The sequence below is a fragment of the Natator depressus genome, chromosome 7 (assembly GCF_965152275.1).
Source record: "Natator depressus isolate rNatDep1 chromosome 7, rNatDep2.hap1, whole genome shotgun sequence".
In the NCBI taxonomy this organism is placed as follows: domain Eukaryota; kingdom Metazoa; phylum Chordata; order Testudines; family Cheloniidae; genus Natator; species Natator depressus.
The window spans coordinates 45,443,351-45,457,429 of record NC_134240.1 but is presented as its reverse complement, the minus strand read 5'-3'; the positions used below and the strand labels follow the sequence as shown (position 1 = coordinate 45,457,429).

At 47.0% G+C, this 14,079-nt stretch overlaps 1 protein-coding gene across 1 annotated transcript; it reads right to left on the bottom strand.

Moving 5' to 3' along the window:
* Positions 1-701: 701 nt before the first annotated feature.
* On the bottom strand, positions 702-10,767 carry MANF (mesencephalic astrocyte derived neurotrophic factor). Its single transcript, XM_074959852.1, has 4 exons — positions 10,603-10,767; positions 7,436-7,563; positions 5,254-5,395; positions 702-1,144 (listed from the first exon to the last, which is right to left on the bottom strand). The coding sequence occupies exons 1-4, from the start codon at positions 10,688-10,690 to the stop codon at positions 960-962; spliced, it is 543 nt and encodes a 180-aa protein (XP_074815953.1). The 5' UTR covers positions 10,691-10,767; the 3' UTR covers positions 702-959.
* Between the last annotated feature and the right edge of the window lie 3,312 nt (positions 10,768-14,079).

Genomic DNA, 14,079 nt, shown 5'->3' with positions numbered 1-14,079 from the left:
CAACTGGGAGGGCGCCGGCTTCGAGTGACGGGAGGAACGGGCGGTGGCCCGGCCCCGCACAGCGCCGCAGGAGCGCAGCGGGCCCTGCTACCCGACCTCGGCCAACAGCGCCAGCCTGCTTTGGGGTGGAGGCCAGGCCCGTTCCTGACGAGAGCGGCGTTGGCTCCTGCAAGCAGCCCGGGGGGCGGGGGGGGGGGCGCGACGGCCTCGGCCCAGCGCCTGAAGGGAGGTGCTTCGCCCCAGGCACCCTCCTCCCGCGACCGCGGCCCCGGCCCCCCTGCTGCGCTGGGCAAGGAACACGCACCCCCCCCCATCCCCCCATTAAACACCCTGCAGCAGGCAGGGCTGGGGTAAAGCTGCATTTACACAAGCAGGCTGCAGGCCCAGGTCTAACCCCTCCCCCCGCCTGACACAGCGCTAGAGGCGCAGTCCCTACTCTGCCTGGAGTCTGTGACTCCCAGTGAAGCTTTTGTATGGTCTTGTGTCACAGCAAATCTCTACCACACCCTGAGACCAGCCTTCAGCAAAGAGTCTGACTGCACCTACGCCACAGCTTGGAGGTGTGTATGCCCACAGGGCTAGACAAGCTCAATTTTATGCACTAAAACATCACTACTGCTAGTTTTAGCAGACTAGCTTCAGCTGAACCTGCTCATGACTTCTACTGAACTACTTTCAACTCAGATTTAGTAGAAAAAGAGTAGATTTCTTTTTACTTTAATAAAAAAATCCCATACAGAGTGTGATGTCCTAAACTAAAGCAGAACCAAGAGAAATACGAACTAGGGACATGACACAACAAGGATGTTGAATGAGCATTTCACACCTGCTCCAGCTCCAACTGTGAGAGCCTTAGGAGCCCACTTAAATAAGTTACAGAAAAGGCTTTATAAGAAACAAAATAGAGAGACTAATGTAGTTTGTATGAGGTGCTAGTATGATGGAGGCCACTACATTGGTCAGAGATCCGTCCGTGAACTGGCTGCCTTTGGTGCATATTTAGGCATCAGTTCATTGATTTTTCGAATATAGTCTGATTTTTCTGCACAGCCCTTGCATGTTTCATCCCAGTCATCTAGGATCTTCTTCAGTTCTTTCACTCTCAGTTTCTTCAGGTCCACAGTGCTCAGGTCAATCTGCTTGTCTAAGGAGAGAGAGAGGGAGGAATATCAGTTATTCAAAGTAAGCAACAACAAATTGATAAGAAAGATGTTAATTTTGACAGCTTCTAAGGGCTTGGCTACACTTGCAAGTTACAGCGCAATAAAGGAGCCCCAGGCGCACTAGCTCACTACCCATCCACACTGGCAAGACATGTAGTGCGCTCTGACTCCGCGGCTACAGCGCTGCTGGTACTCCATCTCGGCGAGTGGAATAACGTTTGCTGTGCCCCCGGTGGAGCGCCATAGCACCAGTGTGAACCAGGTGTTGGTTTACTGTGCTCTGATCAGCCTCCGGAAATGTCCCATAATCCCCTTAAGTCAAGTGGCCGCTCTTGTCATTGGTGTGATATTGGCTGCAGGAATGTGGAAATGCCCTTTCAAAGCTCCGAAGCCCGTGAAAAAAAGCAAACATTTACTGTTTGTTTTGAGTGAGTGAGAGAGAGAGTGTGAGTCGGGGGGGAGGGTGTCTGAACTTACAAGACAGTATGCTGACACACCACCCCAAAAACCTCACACTCTCTCTGCCCCACATACACACAAACACACTCCCTGTCACACTCCACCCCCCATTTGAAAAGCATGTAGCAGTCACTTGCATGCTGGGATAGCTGTCCATAATGCACCGCTCCCAATGCCTCTGCAAGTGCCGCAAATGTGGCCACGCCAATGCGCTGTCAGCTGTTCGTGTGGACAGACTGCAGTGCTTTCCCTACTGCGCTCTACGAAGGCGGGTTTAACTCACAGCACTCTACATCTGCAAGTGTAGCCATGCCCTTAAAGACACGTGACTGGCTTGTTACCTTCACTGATTGAGTTGTTTGTGTTTAATGTCTTTCACTGGAGAAGGCCTACTCTTGTAGAGATTAAAGAGAATCCCTGCCTCAGAGAGTTTTATGATCTACACTAAAATGAAATGGAATATAAAAACAGACAAAAGAGGGGGAGGGGGAAAATGGAAATGAGGTTTAAACACATGTACAAAGGATATTTTGTGATGAGGCAGGGCAAGAAGGAGAATCGCAATGGAAGACAAACAAGGCTGAATTTTATGCACAAGGACACATGGAATCAGTGATGAGACTGGCAGTGTCAGACTGATGCAGTCAGAGCAACAGGAAAGGAAAGTTTTTTTTTATTTAAAGGCTCTAGAGGCAATTCTGATAACTATAGCCAGGAAGCCTAACTTCAGTTCCAGGCAAATTGTTTGAAACTATAGCAAAAAACAAAATTATCAGACTCCAAGATAAACATGGTATGTTGGAGAAGAGTCAACACTCCTTTTATCAAGGGAAATCATGCCTCACCAATCTATGAGAATTAGTTGAGAGGGTCAACAAGCATGTGGACAAGGGCAACCCAGTTGATATAGTGGCCTTTCAGAAAGCCTTTGACAAGGTCCCTCACCAAAGGCTCTTAAGCAAATTAAGCAGTCATAGGATACAAAGGAAGGGGCTTTCATGGATCAGTAACTGGTTAAAAGACAGGAAACTAAGGATAGGAATAAATAGTCAGTTTTCATAATGGAGAGACGTAAATAGTAGGGTCCCCCATGGATCTGTACTGGGATATGTGCTGTTCAACATATTCAAAAGTGATCTGAAATAAGGTGTAAACAGTGAGGTGTCAAAATTTGCAGATGATACAAAAATTACACAAAATAGTTAAGTCCAAAGCTGACTGAAAAGAGCTACTAAACCAGGTGACTGGGCATCAAAACAGCAGATGAATTTCAGTGTTGATAAATGCAAAGTAATGCACATTGGAAAACAATCTTAACTATACATACCAAATGATGGGGTCTAAATTAGCTGTTACCAGAAAGAGATCTTGGAATCATTGTGAATAATTCCCTCAAAACATCCTCTAAATGCACAGTGGCAGTCAAAAAAGGTGGTAACGTTAGGAATCATTAGAAAGGGATAGATACTAAGACAGAAAATATCATCATGCCACTATGTAAATCCATGGGTATGTCCATACCTTGAATAGTGCGTGCAGTTCTGTTGCCTCATCTCTAAAAAGATGTATTAGAATTGGAAGAGGAGACCAACAAAAATGATTACGGGTATGGAACAGCTTCCATATCAGGAGAGATTAAAAAGACTGGGACTGTTTCGCTTAGAAAAGAGATGAATGATAGAGGTTTATAAAATCCTGAATGGTGTGAAGAAAGTGAACAAAAGTATTTACCTCTTTCACACAACACAAGAATTAGGGTTCACGCAACAGGTTTAAAAACAAACATAAGGAAGTACTTGTCTACACAATGCAGTCTCAACCCATGGAACTCTTTGCCATGGGATGTTGTGAATGCCAAAAGTGTAACTGGCTTTAAAAAAAAGTTAATTAGGTAAGTTCATGGAGGACAGGTCCATCAATGGCTATTAGACAAGAGGGTTGGGGATACAACCCCATGCTCCAGGTGTCCCTAACCATCCAACTGCCAGAAGCAGGGACAGGATGACAGGAGATGGATCACTCAAAATTGCCCTGTGCTGTTCATTCCCTCTGAAATATCTGGCACTGGCCACTGTCAGACACAGGATACTGGGTTAGATGGACCATTGGTCTGACCCAGTACGGCCATTCTTATATTCAGCTGCTGAAGACTGGACCCAGTGAAGGGGAGAGAGTCTGGGACACCAGAAAGGTGGTGGTGGCTACAAGAGTTCAAATGAGACAGAAACAAGACATGAATTAGGGTTTTGGCAGTGAGCACAGAAAGAAAAGGACAGATTTTTATTTTGATCTATTAGAGAGAAACATAAGGTTTAGTGAAAGCCTGGATGTGAGGATTCAAGGGTAATCCCAAGAGCTGCAAACTCTGATGATAAGAGAGGACAGTGGAATTCTCCATCTCAAGAGGTGAAAGGAGAGGTTTTAGGAGGAAAGATAAGAGAAACATGACAAATGGATCTTCTTAGTAAACAGACAAATATCCATGAGAAGACAGAACAAAACAAAGAGATGTGGCTTGCACAGAAGAGATGGATCTGAGAATCATCAAAATACAGGTGACGAGAGAGTGGATAGGAATACTCAGAGAATTGGCAAAGAAAAATAGAGCCCAAGGACAGACACCTAGAAACTAAAAAGAGATATTTCTGAAAGAGTGGCCAGCAAGGTAGAGATCACTTAGGAGAGGACAATCATGGAGGGCTGCGAGACTGACCATTAATTAGGCTTGGCAAGGAAGACCTCATTAATGGACTGTCATGAGCAGTTTCAGTGGAGCAGAACTGGAAGCCAGACTTTTAGGGAACCAAGGAGGGACCATTTAAAAATGAAAGAGTCTCTTGTAAATGTCTTTGAGAGGGTTTGGTAACAAGAAGCCCAATTGTATGAGAAGAGTTAGGCATCCAAGAAAGAGATTCTCAGAAGCCAGCAACCTGAGCAGGAAGCTGCCTAAGATGGCCAAGAGCAAAATGAAGAGTGTGCTCTAAGCACCTCCTGGATTGGGCCCTGCAGGCAAGAGGTGGGGGCTGCCTTGTTTGAAAATCCTGGCAGGGTTTAGGCATGACCTAAAGCTCCATGTAACTTGATAGCTGTAGGGCAGTATCAGGACTTGCGCAGGGTTAGGCAGCAGCTGAGCACTGGTTTCATGAATGTCAGTGGTGCTTAAATGTTGGACCTAGGCACCTATACAGGTAGTTAGGCACCCTTTAAGAGTCTAGCCGCAAGGGTTTGGGCTAATCCTGGGCATAAGCAATGCTGCACGCTAGACAAACCCATGTCTGTGTAGGAACCCTCAGAGTTGGATTAGTGCCAGACAGCAACTTCCACCTAATCACCCTATGAGGAGCCTCCAGGAACATTTAGTACACATACTTGCACTACTGCCTGACCATTCAAACATCTCTGACAGGGGTCAGCTCAAGTTATCTGTCATAATACTTACTCTGCTGAAGAATTTAAGAGCAAGTAGCTTCACCTCATTAGCTTTCAAAAGAAGCCCACTTAAGCCTGTTTTAGATTAGAAGCAGATCCATACAAGGGATTGGGTGCAAGTACGTTACCTATCAGAACAAAGATCCATACTGCAGAAAAATCCAATCATTTAACCCGATAGCTAACGTCTCCCCAAACTCACCATATTTTAGCTCACAGATCTGGCTGTCTTTCTTCTTCAGTTTCTCACAGACTTTTTCCACAGGGATGTGGTGACTCAGAGGTTTTGATACCTCATTAACCATTTTAGTGGCTGCATCACTGGTGGCTCCAATGTAATAGCACTAGAGCGGTAAAAAGGAAAAAGTATGAAGCGTCTAGTGATGCTGAGGGAAAAGAATCCTTTCAGAAGAATTCAGCTGATTTTCCTGGTTGCTTCCTCCCTCCTCTGTGCCAGAGACCCTGAGCTTTCTGCCATACAAATCTCACAATCTTGCCATGATTTTATCTCAGAATTTGTTTTATCCAGAGGAGAGGACAATACTACTGGCAGAGTCTCTGAAACCATCTGCTTTGGTTTGGATTTCTAGAGCAAGCAAAGTGAAGGGGGAACAGGAACCACAGCCCCACTTTCACTCTTCCTCCTGGAAGCACCTCAGCTCCAGGGGAAGATTTATTTTCACTCATAAGGAACAGAAAGAACATAAGCCATTTCTTGGTGGTATTTGGCCTTTTGTCATATGTATTTTTGACAGACTAAGTTGCATGGTTTTGCAATTTCACATTCACTGGTACAGAATATTTCTCCATGAGTCCTATTAGAGCTATGAGAAAAGCTGATTTCTCATTATGTTGAGGCTGGTTGTCCTGGTTCCCCCAAGTGACATTTTATCTGAACTGGCCCGAAGGCAGAGTTTTCTCAGTTCAAGGACAACTTGTCTGAAGTACAGTATGTCCCTACGTATGTCTGACAAAGTCACTCCTAGTTCTCTTCAAAGATAGGGGAAGTCCTTTCTACTCGGGTCACTTAATTGTGAAAGCATTTTGAACTGCTTTCAATTAGCACTTCCCTTTGGGTTAATTTCCTTTGCCCATTTTTCAGTTCGAGGGTTGATAAGCATTATTATTTAAACATAGTTTGTATGGCAATCTAGATGCATCATGTAATGCTCAAGGGGTACAGTAGAAAGTAAAATTTCGTAAGAATCATAGAATATCAGGGTTGGAAGGGACCTCAGGAGGTCATCTAGTCCAACCCCCTGCTCAAAGCAGGCCCAATCCCCAACTAAATCATCCCAGCCAGGGCTTTGTGAAGCCTGACCTTAAAAACTTCTAAGGGAAGGAGATTCCATCACCTCCCGAGGTAACGCATTCCAGTGTTTCACCACCCTCCTAGTGAAAAAGTTTTTCCTAATATCCAACCTAAACCTCCCCTACTGCAACTTGAGACCATTACTCCTTGTTCTGTCATCTGGTACCACTGAGAACAGTCTAGCTCCATCCTCTTTGGAACCCCCTTTCAGGTAGTTGAAAGCAGCTATCAAATCCCCCCCTCATTCTTCTCTTCCGCAGACTAAACAATCCCAGTGCCCTCAGCCTCTCCTCATAAGTCATGTGTTCCAGTCCCCTAATCATTTTTGTTGCCCCCTGCTGGACGTTTTCCAATTTTTCCACATCCTTCTTAAAGCATGGGGCCCAAAACTGGACACAGTACTCCAGATGAGGCCTCACCAATGTCGAATAGAGGGGAACAATCACGTCCCTAGATCTGCTGGCAATGCCCCTACTTATACATCCCAAAATGCTGTTAGCCTTCTTGGCAACAAGGGCAGACTGTTGACTCATATCCAGCTTCTCGTCCACTGTAACCCCAACGTCCTTTTCTGCAGAACTGCTGCCTAGCCATTCGGTCCCTAGTCTGTAGCGGTGCATGGGATTCTTCCGTCCTAAGTGCAGGACTCTGCACTTGTCCTTGTTGAACCTCATCAGATTTCTTTTGGCCCAATCCTCTAATTTGTCTAGGTCCCTCTGTATCCTATCCCTACCCTCCAGCGTATCTACCTTTCCTCCCAGTTTAGTGTCATCTGCAAACTTGCTGAGGGTGCAATCCACACCATCCTCCAGATCATTAATGAAAAACTCTCTCACTGCAGTTCAGAGACAGGCAGAAATGAGGTCAAGCAATAGGAAAACTGGTACTGATTTATTTTTTTATTTATTTATTTTTATGGTGGAGATGGACTGCACTCCTCCTCAAATCTTCCCTATATAGGCCTATGCTGTATACACAACCATTCAGTGAGAGACTCCCAGTTTCTATCTACCTCCCATGTGTTTTATGAATTATTCTGCAAAAGAAATGGTGATGGGTCATTGTTACTTACCAGTCGGTTCTCTTTGCCTTTTGCTTCTTTGCAGGATTTCAAGAGTTCTTTTTCAACACTAGCTGGTGTGAACTCAACATCCTTGTCATTTAGACTCTGGTAGAACCTTCCCAGGAATGTAACACAAACTAATGGGGAAAAAAGATGGAAAGATTCATTACATTTGCACTAATCTGGAAGTAGCACTTGGGGAAAACTCCTGTATGAAGAGAATGAAGGGGTTTGTGAATGAGGTTAGGACACTGCATTAGTGACCAAGAACCTTTACCCCTTTGAAGCTGCACACATAACAGTTACATCATAGAATATCTTTTAGAGCATGAATGAGGACAGGTGACTCAAATATCACTCATATACTTATACACCTCACCCACCTTGTCTCGCTAATACTTAGAACAGAAACAGATCCACTGAGATCCCATCAATGGCACTCGTACTGTACTGGAAGAGCAGAACAGATTCAGCTGGGGCAGTGGTTCTCAACCTATTTACCATTGTGGACTGCATCCAATACTACCTCTATGGCGCTGCAGATGTCACATGGGTTGCAGCTCTGTGCTGACTGGGCCACAGGTACCAACTGAGAACCACTGAGCCGAGGGAATACAGTGCAGATTTGCTAGCAGCAAGCAATAGAGGGAGCACTATAAGTGGTGGGTGGGAAGAGCCAACTTAATGCCCAGGCTTTCTTATCCTTCCCTCCCAAAACAATAACTCAATGTCAATCCAAGGACTTTAAATATGCAACACTATTCTGAAAATGACAGACTTTAAATATGGCACTGTCAACTCCCTGTTTATGGTCTCTCTGACTACAGATCAAGTCCACTCAGTTTACAAAAGGAAAAAATGCTTTGTTTAAGAGTATCAGCTTTGGAAACTCAACCTTGACCTCAACATCACTAGTATGAAAAATTCTGTGGGCCAAATGAGACCCTCAGCAGCACTCTTGCAATCCTGTTACTTTCAATGATGAGACAAGCTGTCAAACGCTGACCCTATCTCTGGTGGAAAAAATGGCACAGGTTAGGCCTTCCATACATTTTACTGATATCAGGAGAAGGAATCAACCAAGCTCTATGGCCTTCAGCAACTTTTACACTCAATTCTAAAGTCAAGGGAGGGCATAAGGAGTTGAAAAATACAGGATGACCTATTTGAGCCGCACACGACCAAGAAGAAGTTTGCACTTCAAATATGTAACACTGGCAGAAAGCATAACCTGAAGTAAATAGGTAGCTGAACTTTTTCTACATGCACAGCGTCTTTTTTGGCCATTTCACGTTACTTCTCCCACATAGTGCTGTCCGCTGTTCTTGTGCTGTGGTCTGGTATTTGGATTCCAGGTGCTGCAGGGAACGATATTGGTGACTGACTTACTCTTGAACCCGAGTTCCAGCGTGGTGTTACAGGGCACTGGAGATGCCATCTTTCAGATGAGGTGAAAAAATTAATCCCTGATTAAAGAGACTATGGCATTTTTTGCAGCAGTAGTGGTGCAAAATTCCAGAACTGCAGGGAAATTCCAAATTGGATAACTACATCTTTAAAGTTCCCCTTAAAGTTTCATCTGCAGAATCTCTTCACTTAAGAACTGCTGCGTAACTCTTCTGTGCTGTTAAGTAATTTAAACCTAAGAGGCTGATGCATTTCAGTGGTGCACCATGGAAGAGTGGGCCAATGGGAGCTCGATGTGTGAGGGAAGCACCAGGAGCACCCAATGGGGTGGCGGATGGGGTGTATGTGTTGTCAAGGAACGGGGTGCAGTTTGTATTATTAGCTGAACACTGGCACCTTTTAGCATAAAAGGTACCATATATATTACCTGAACCAGAGTATAATGGTGACCAGTCCTATATGATTTCTATTGTGTTAGTCACCATGGTATCATTTATGCTATGTAAGGAGACAAGGTTTTTTAAAATTACGTTTCACTTATGGGGTCAGGCTTGCAATTTACAAATACACTTGAAAACAGTCAAGATTCACTTTCTCCTTTACTGACCTGCCAACATTCAGGTTCAGAATTCACTTCCTTACCTATGGAAGTTCTTCCATATCAGAAAACCTTTAATCAGAATATTCCTCACTCTCCCTACTTTGCTTTATTTGGAGATTATCAGCTATTACAGAGAAAACACCCTAAACATAGGATAGAACAGAGAAGTGAAGAACCGAGTATTAAATGGATCTTTAATGAAGGTGAACTGTGAAAATAGAGAAATTTAAAAAACCAAGGGGGTAGAGTACTAAATATCAGTCTTAGGGACAGATTTTTAAAGGTATTTAGACACTTGAAGACAGTCATCAAAATAGCTTCAAATATTTGGACCCTGGTCTCAAAATTGCTCTTCTCAACTGGGTGCACGTAAGAGAGAGTTGCAGTCCTATGAGGGTCTCCACAGATCTTTGCAAAATCAGGACTCCCTCTTTCTGATATAAACAAGCAAAAGTTTTGGTTAGGTGTTTTAAAACAGGCTGACAGAGACAACAGAAAGCTGCTATGAAGGACAAAGCTTAATTTTTGCTTTGTAGCTCAGTTATGTCTACAGGTGTGTCTGGTTAGTAATTAAAGATCTCAGAGAAGTTTCCCCTTTAGATGTGCTATCTCTTGCCATACCTCCCCTGCATTATTCCTCCTCAGGGCATAGGACCATTCAAACATTTTCTTCAGCCCTTCTCCCCACTTTATAGCAAGCCAGTTACCTACCCCTACCTCACACACGATAACTTCACAGACAAGCCAGACCATGCACCCGCAGTGACGGGGAACCGAGCTAGGCAGGAGACACTCCAGTCCCGACAGACAGTGACAAGAGGCAGCTTCCCATCGCCTTCCTGGGCTGCTCTTCACTAAGGCCTTTTCCCTCGGAGACTGCCCGGCACCTCAGGGAGCCCCCCGGGCAGCTCCCCTCCCGCTCAGGCACACCTTTCCCCCTCCAGGTAGCCCCTCAAGAAGCCCCTTCCGGCCCAGGAGACCCCAGCCAGCTCAAGGAGCCCTCCCCCCACCAGGAGCCCCACTCCTCCCAGCCCCGCGCAGCGGCCGGCAGCCCCCAGCCCACCGAGCCTCCGGTGAAGAGCAGCCCCACGAGGCCAGGGACTCTCCCGAGCCAGCCCCGGCGCAGCCCCTCGCCCCGGGCAGGGACACCCGCCGGCCCCTCGCTCACCCTCGCAGTCCCCCTGCCGCAGGGCCCGGCTGCCGCCCGGGAGCAGGATCAGGGCCAGCGCCGCCCAGAGCCCGTTGGCCACCCACATCTCGCCACGGCGCTCCCGGCTTCCTCAAGCGCACACGCCACTCTGCGAGACCCCGTCTCACCCGGTTCCTTGACAACATGCGCCGCCCATCCCCCACCCCATTGGATGTTCCTGGCGCTTCCCTCACACTTCGAGCTCCCATTCGCCCACCCATCCATAGGCCTACACGCTCCCTTTCCCGATTGGTCGGTCGGCAGCCGAGACGGGAGAGTTGGCGGCCGCAGATTGGATGAGGGGCACGGAACGGCTTCAGCCGCCGGTGTCCAGGAAACGGAACAACCCCCAGGAAACGCCATCTTTGTGCGGAGCATGGTCGCGTAATGGAATTCGTGCAGTCGCCATCTTTGTGCGGGGCAAGTCCCTCATGTGAACAGCTGGAACCCACAAGGAGGCAGAGAGCAGGGGCTGGCGCTTTGCTCTGGGTTTCAGGCACGTCCCCGCTCCCAGGGATACTTCGTGCGGGGCCGGGACCCCCGTCGTTGGCAGGAATCGTCCTGAAGCCAAAAGGGGCTGAGGCTAATAGGGGCCTGGGTAGCACCCTGCGGCGAGGGAGGTGGGTGCTGGAGCCAAAGGGCCTTTGGCCACCCTGGGGCCCAGGCTGGCTGCCTGACCTGGCACCAAGCACTACAGCCCAGGCTGGCTGCATGACAACTCGGCTAGTGCTGTGGACCAGGCTGGCTCCCTGGCCCCAGCTGCCCTGGATCCATGGGCTCACCCCGTGCCATGCTTCACATTCTTTTCAACAAGCAAAGCTTTCATGTGAGGTTGGCTCTTGCAGTGATTGGGGATAGAAGGGATCAAGGGGACCCCAAAGACTTGGTACATGGACTGGATCTCAGCGGGTCAACACAGCAGCGGGGCCTACGATCATGACTTTTAGAAGAAAGCTGTTAAAGTCACAGAACCTGACTAGAGGAAGCAGCCAGGAAAAAGAAGAGGAGAGTTTGTGCCACTCTTCAGAAAGCCCAGGCACTAGATATGCACAAGGACAAGGAATAGAGAGCAAGGCTTCTAACCCCACATGCTCAAAAATTGTCAGCGTTCAAAATCATAAGATTGAAATTTTTATCATAAAAATGAGATTCTTTTAAAAATAGTAATAACTGTTGTGTGTTTTTAGTTGCCATTTGTTTTTGAGACACTGGGATTCACACAGGTCACCATTTCAGACTTTCCTTTGCCACCGTAAAGTGGAACTTACTTAAAAAAAGAAAGTTGAGATTTCCATATAATTATATAAATCCAGGAGTTAAGGCTTCAAGAAAAACACCAAATATTGAGAGAATTGAGATAAAATTGCCAGAATTGGCAAATGCTCCATTTTCTAGTTTAGCTGTATTGCCTTCCACAGGATTTTGGAGTTGGATGAGAAGATTCAGCACAAATATTTACTCAAAGGAAAAAAATGTTGCTTAATAGCCTGTAAACCAATGACCTCAAGTTAAGGCTGCAAAATGGTTTCCATTCTAATTTCATTTTGGCCATTTAAAACTTTCGTTTGCTGTGTTGGTGTAGCTATGTCGGCCCCAGGATATTATAGAAACACAAAGTGGGTAAGGTAATATCTGTTAGTGGACCCGCTTCTTTTGGTGCAAGCTTTCAAGCTTGCACAAACTTTTAAAAACTGTCTACTGACTCTAAGGGCATGGCTACACTTGCAGATGTAGAGCGCTTTGAGTTAAACCAGCCTTCGGAGAGCGCAGTGGGGAAAGCGCTGCAGTCTGTCCATGCTGACAGCTGCAAGCGCGCTGGCGTGGCCACATATGCAGCACTTGCAGCGGAACTGGGAGCGGTGCATTATGGGCAGCTATCCCACAGAGCACCTCTTCCCATTCTGGCGCTGTGGCTTGTGGGAAGGGGGCGAGGGGTGCGGGGCATTGTGGGTCCTGTCCCAACGCCCCATCATGCATCGGTTCGCATCCCAGCAATCCCTGTCCACATTTGGTGCCATCTTTCAACATTTTTTGTACTGTGCACTCTGTCTTCCCTTTCGGTCTGTGGGAATGGAGCCCGAACTGCTGAGGAATATGCTGACGAGTCTCGCCAGCACGTCACGTTTGGCAGTCGGGTTACTCCTTAAGATCCAAACTGACAATGAGGACTCCGACGATGATATTGAGTCGTGTAACGCATACGACATTAGATTGCTTGTGGCATTCATGGACATGCTCACCACAGTGGAACGCCACTTTTGAGCTCGGGAAACAAGCACTGAGTGGTGGGATCACATCGTCATGGAAGTCTGGAATGACGAGCAGTGGCTGCAGAACTTTCAGATGAGAAAAGCCACTTTCATGGGACTGTATAATGAGCTCACGCCCACCCTGTGGCGCAAGGACATGAGATTGAGAGCTGCCCTGCCAGTGGAGAAGCAGGTGGCTATTGCAATCTGGAAGCTGGCAACTCCAGACAGCTACCGATCGGTTGCAAACCAGTTTGGAGTTGGAAAGTTGACCGTTGGAATCATGTTGATGCAAGTTTGCAGGGCCATTAATCGCCTCCTGCTCAAAAGAACTGTGACTCTAGGTAATGTGCATGACATTGTGGCTGGCTTTGCGCAAATGGGTTTCCCTAACTGCGGAGGGGCGATAGATGGGACACATATTCCAATTCTGGTATCAGCCAACCTAGCCTCCGAGTATGTTAATCGGAAGGGGTATTTCTCTATGGTTCTCCAGGCACTTGTGGATCACCGTGGGCATTTCATTGACATTAATGCAGGCTGGCCCAGAAAGGTGCATGACGCATGCATCTTTCAGAAGACTGGCCTCTTCAGGAACCTGCAAGCCTGGATCAAGTCCACTTGGCGCTCCGTGATGCTTATCAGCCAATCCATGCTTTCCTGCTGGAGCTCCATGCGTTTGTCCCAGCGCTCCTCATTCTGCTGGTGGATCCTCCTTTCGCTCTCCCTCCACTCCTGCACTTTTAGATTCTCATTAAGGGACTGCTGCATTACTTCATGCAGCATGTCTTCTTTGCTTCTACATGACCACTTCCTAATTCTTTGGAGTCTTTTGGCTGGTGATAACACGGACGGCTGAGATCTCAAGGTTGCATCTGTAAAGGCAAAATGCAACACTTAACAGACGCAGCATTGTTCTAACCAGTCAAAGCAATAATTCCCCTGTACTTAACGGCAAGCACAGTCTACACAATAGCATAATTTGCCCGTCCCAAAGTGAGTGCACATAACCCACGGGAGCCCCAAAATGGTGAGTAAGCACTGGGTCACGGGGGACTGATTGTTTCATGGCTGTACTGCCCTCTGGGTTTCTGTGCCTTGGGGAGAGCCAACAGCTGCAAGGGGCCCCTATACTGAACACTCGCCCCACATTTTCCACAGGAGTTCGTCCTGGAAGATATCTCGCTGCTGAGGGTGACCTGGGAAG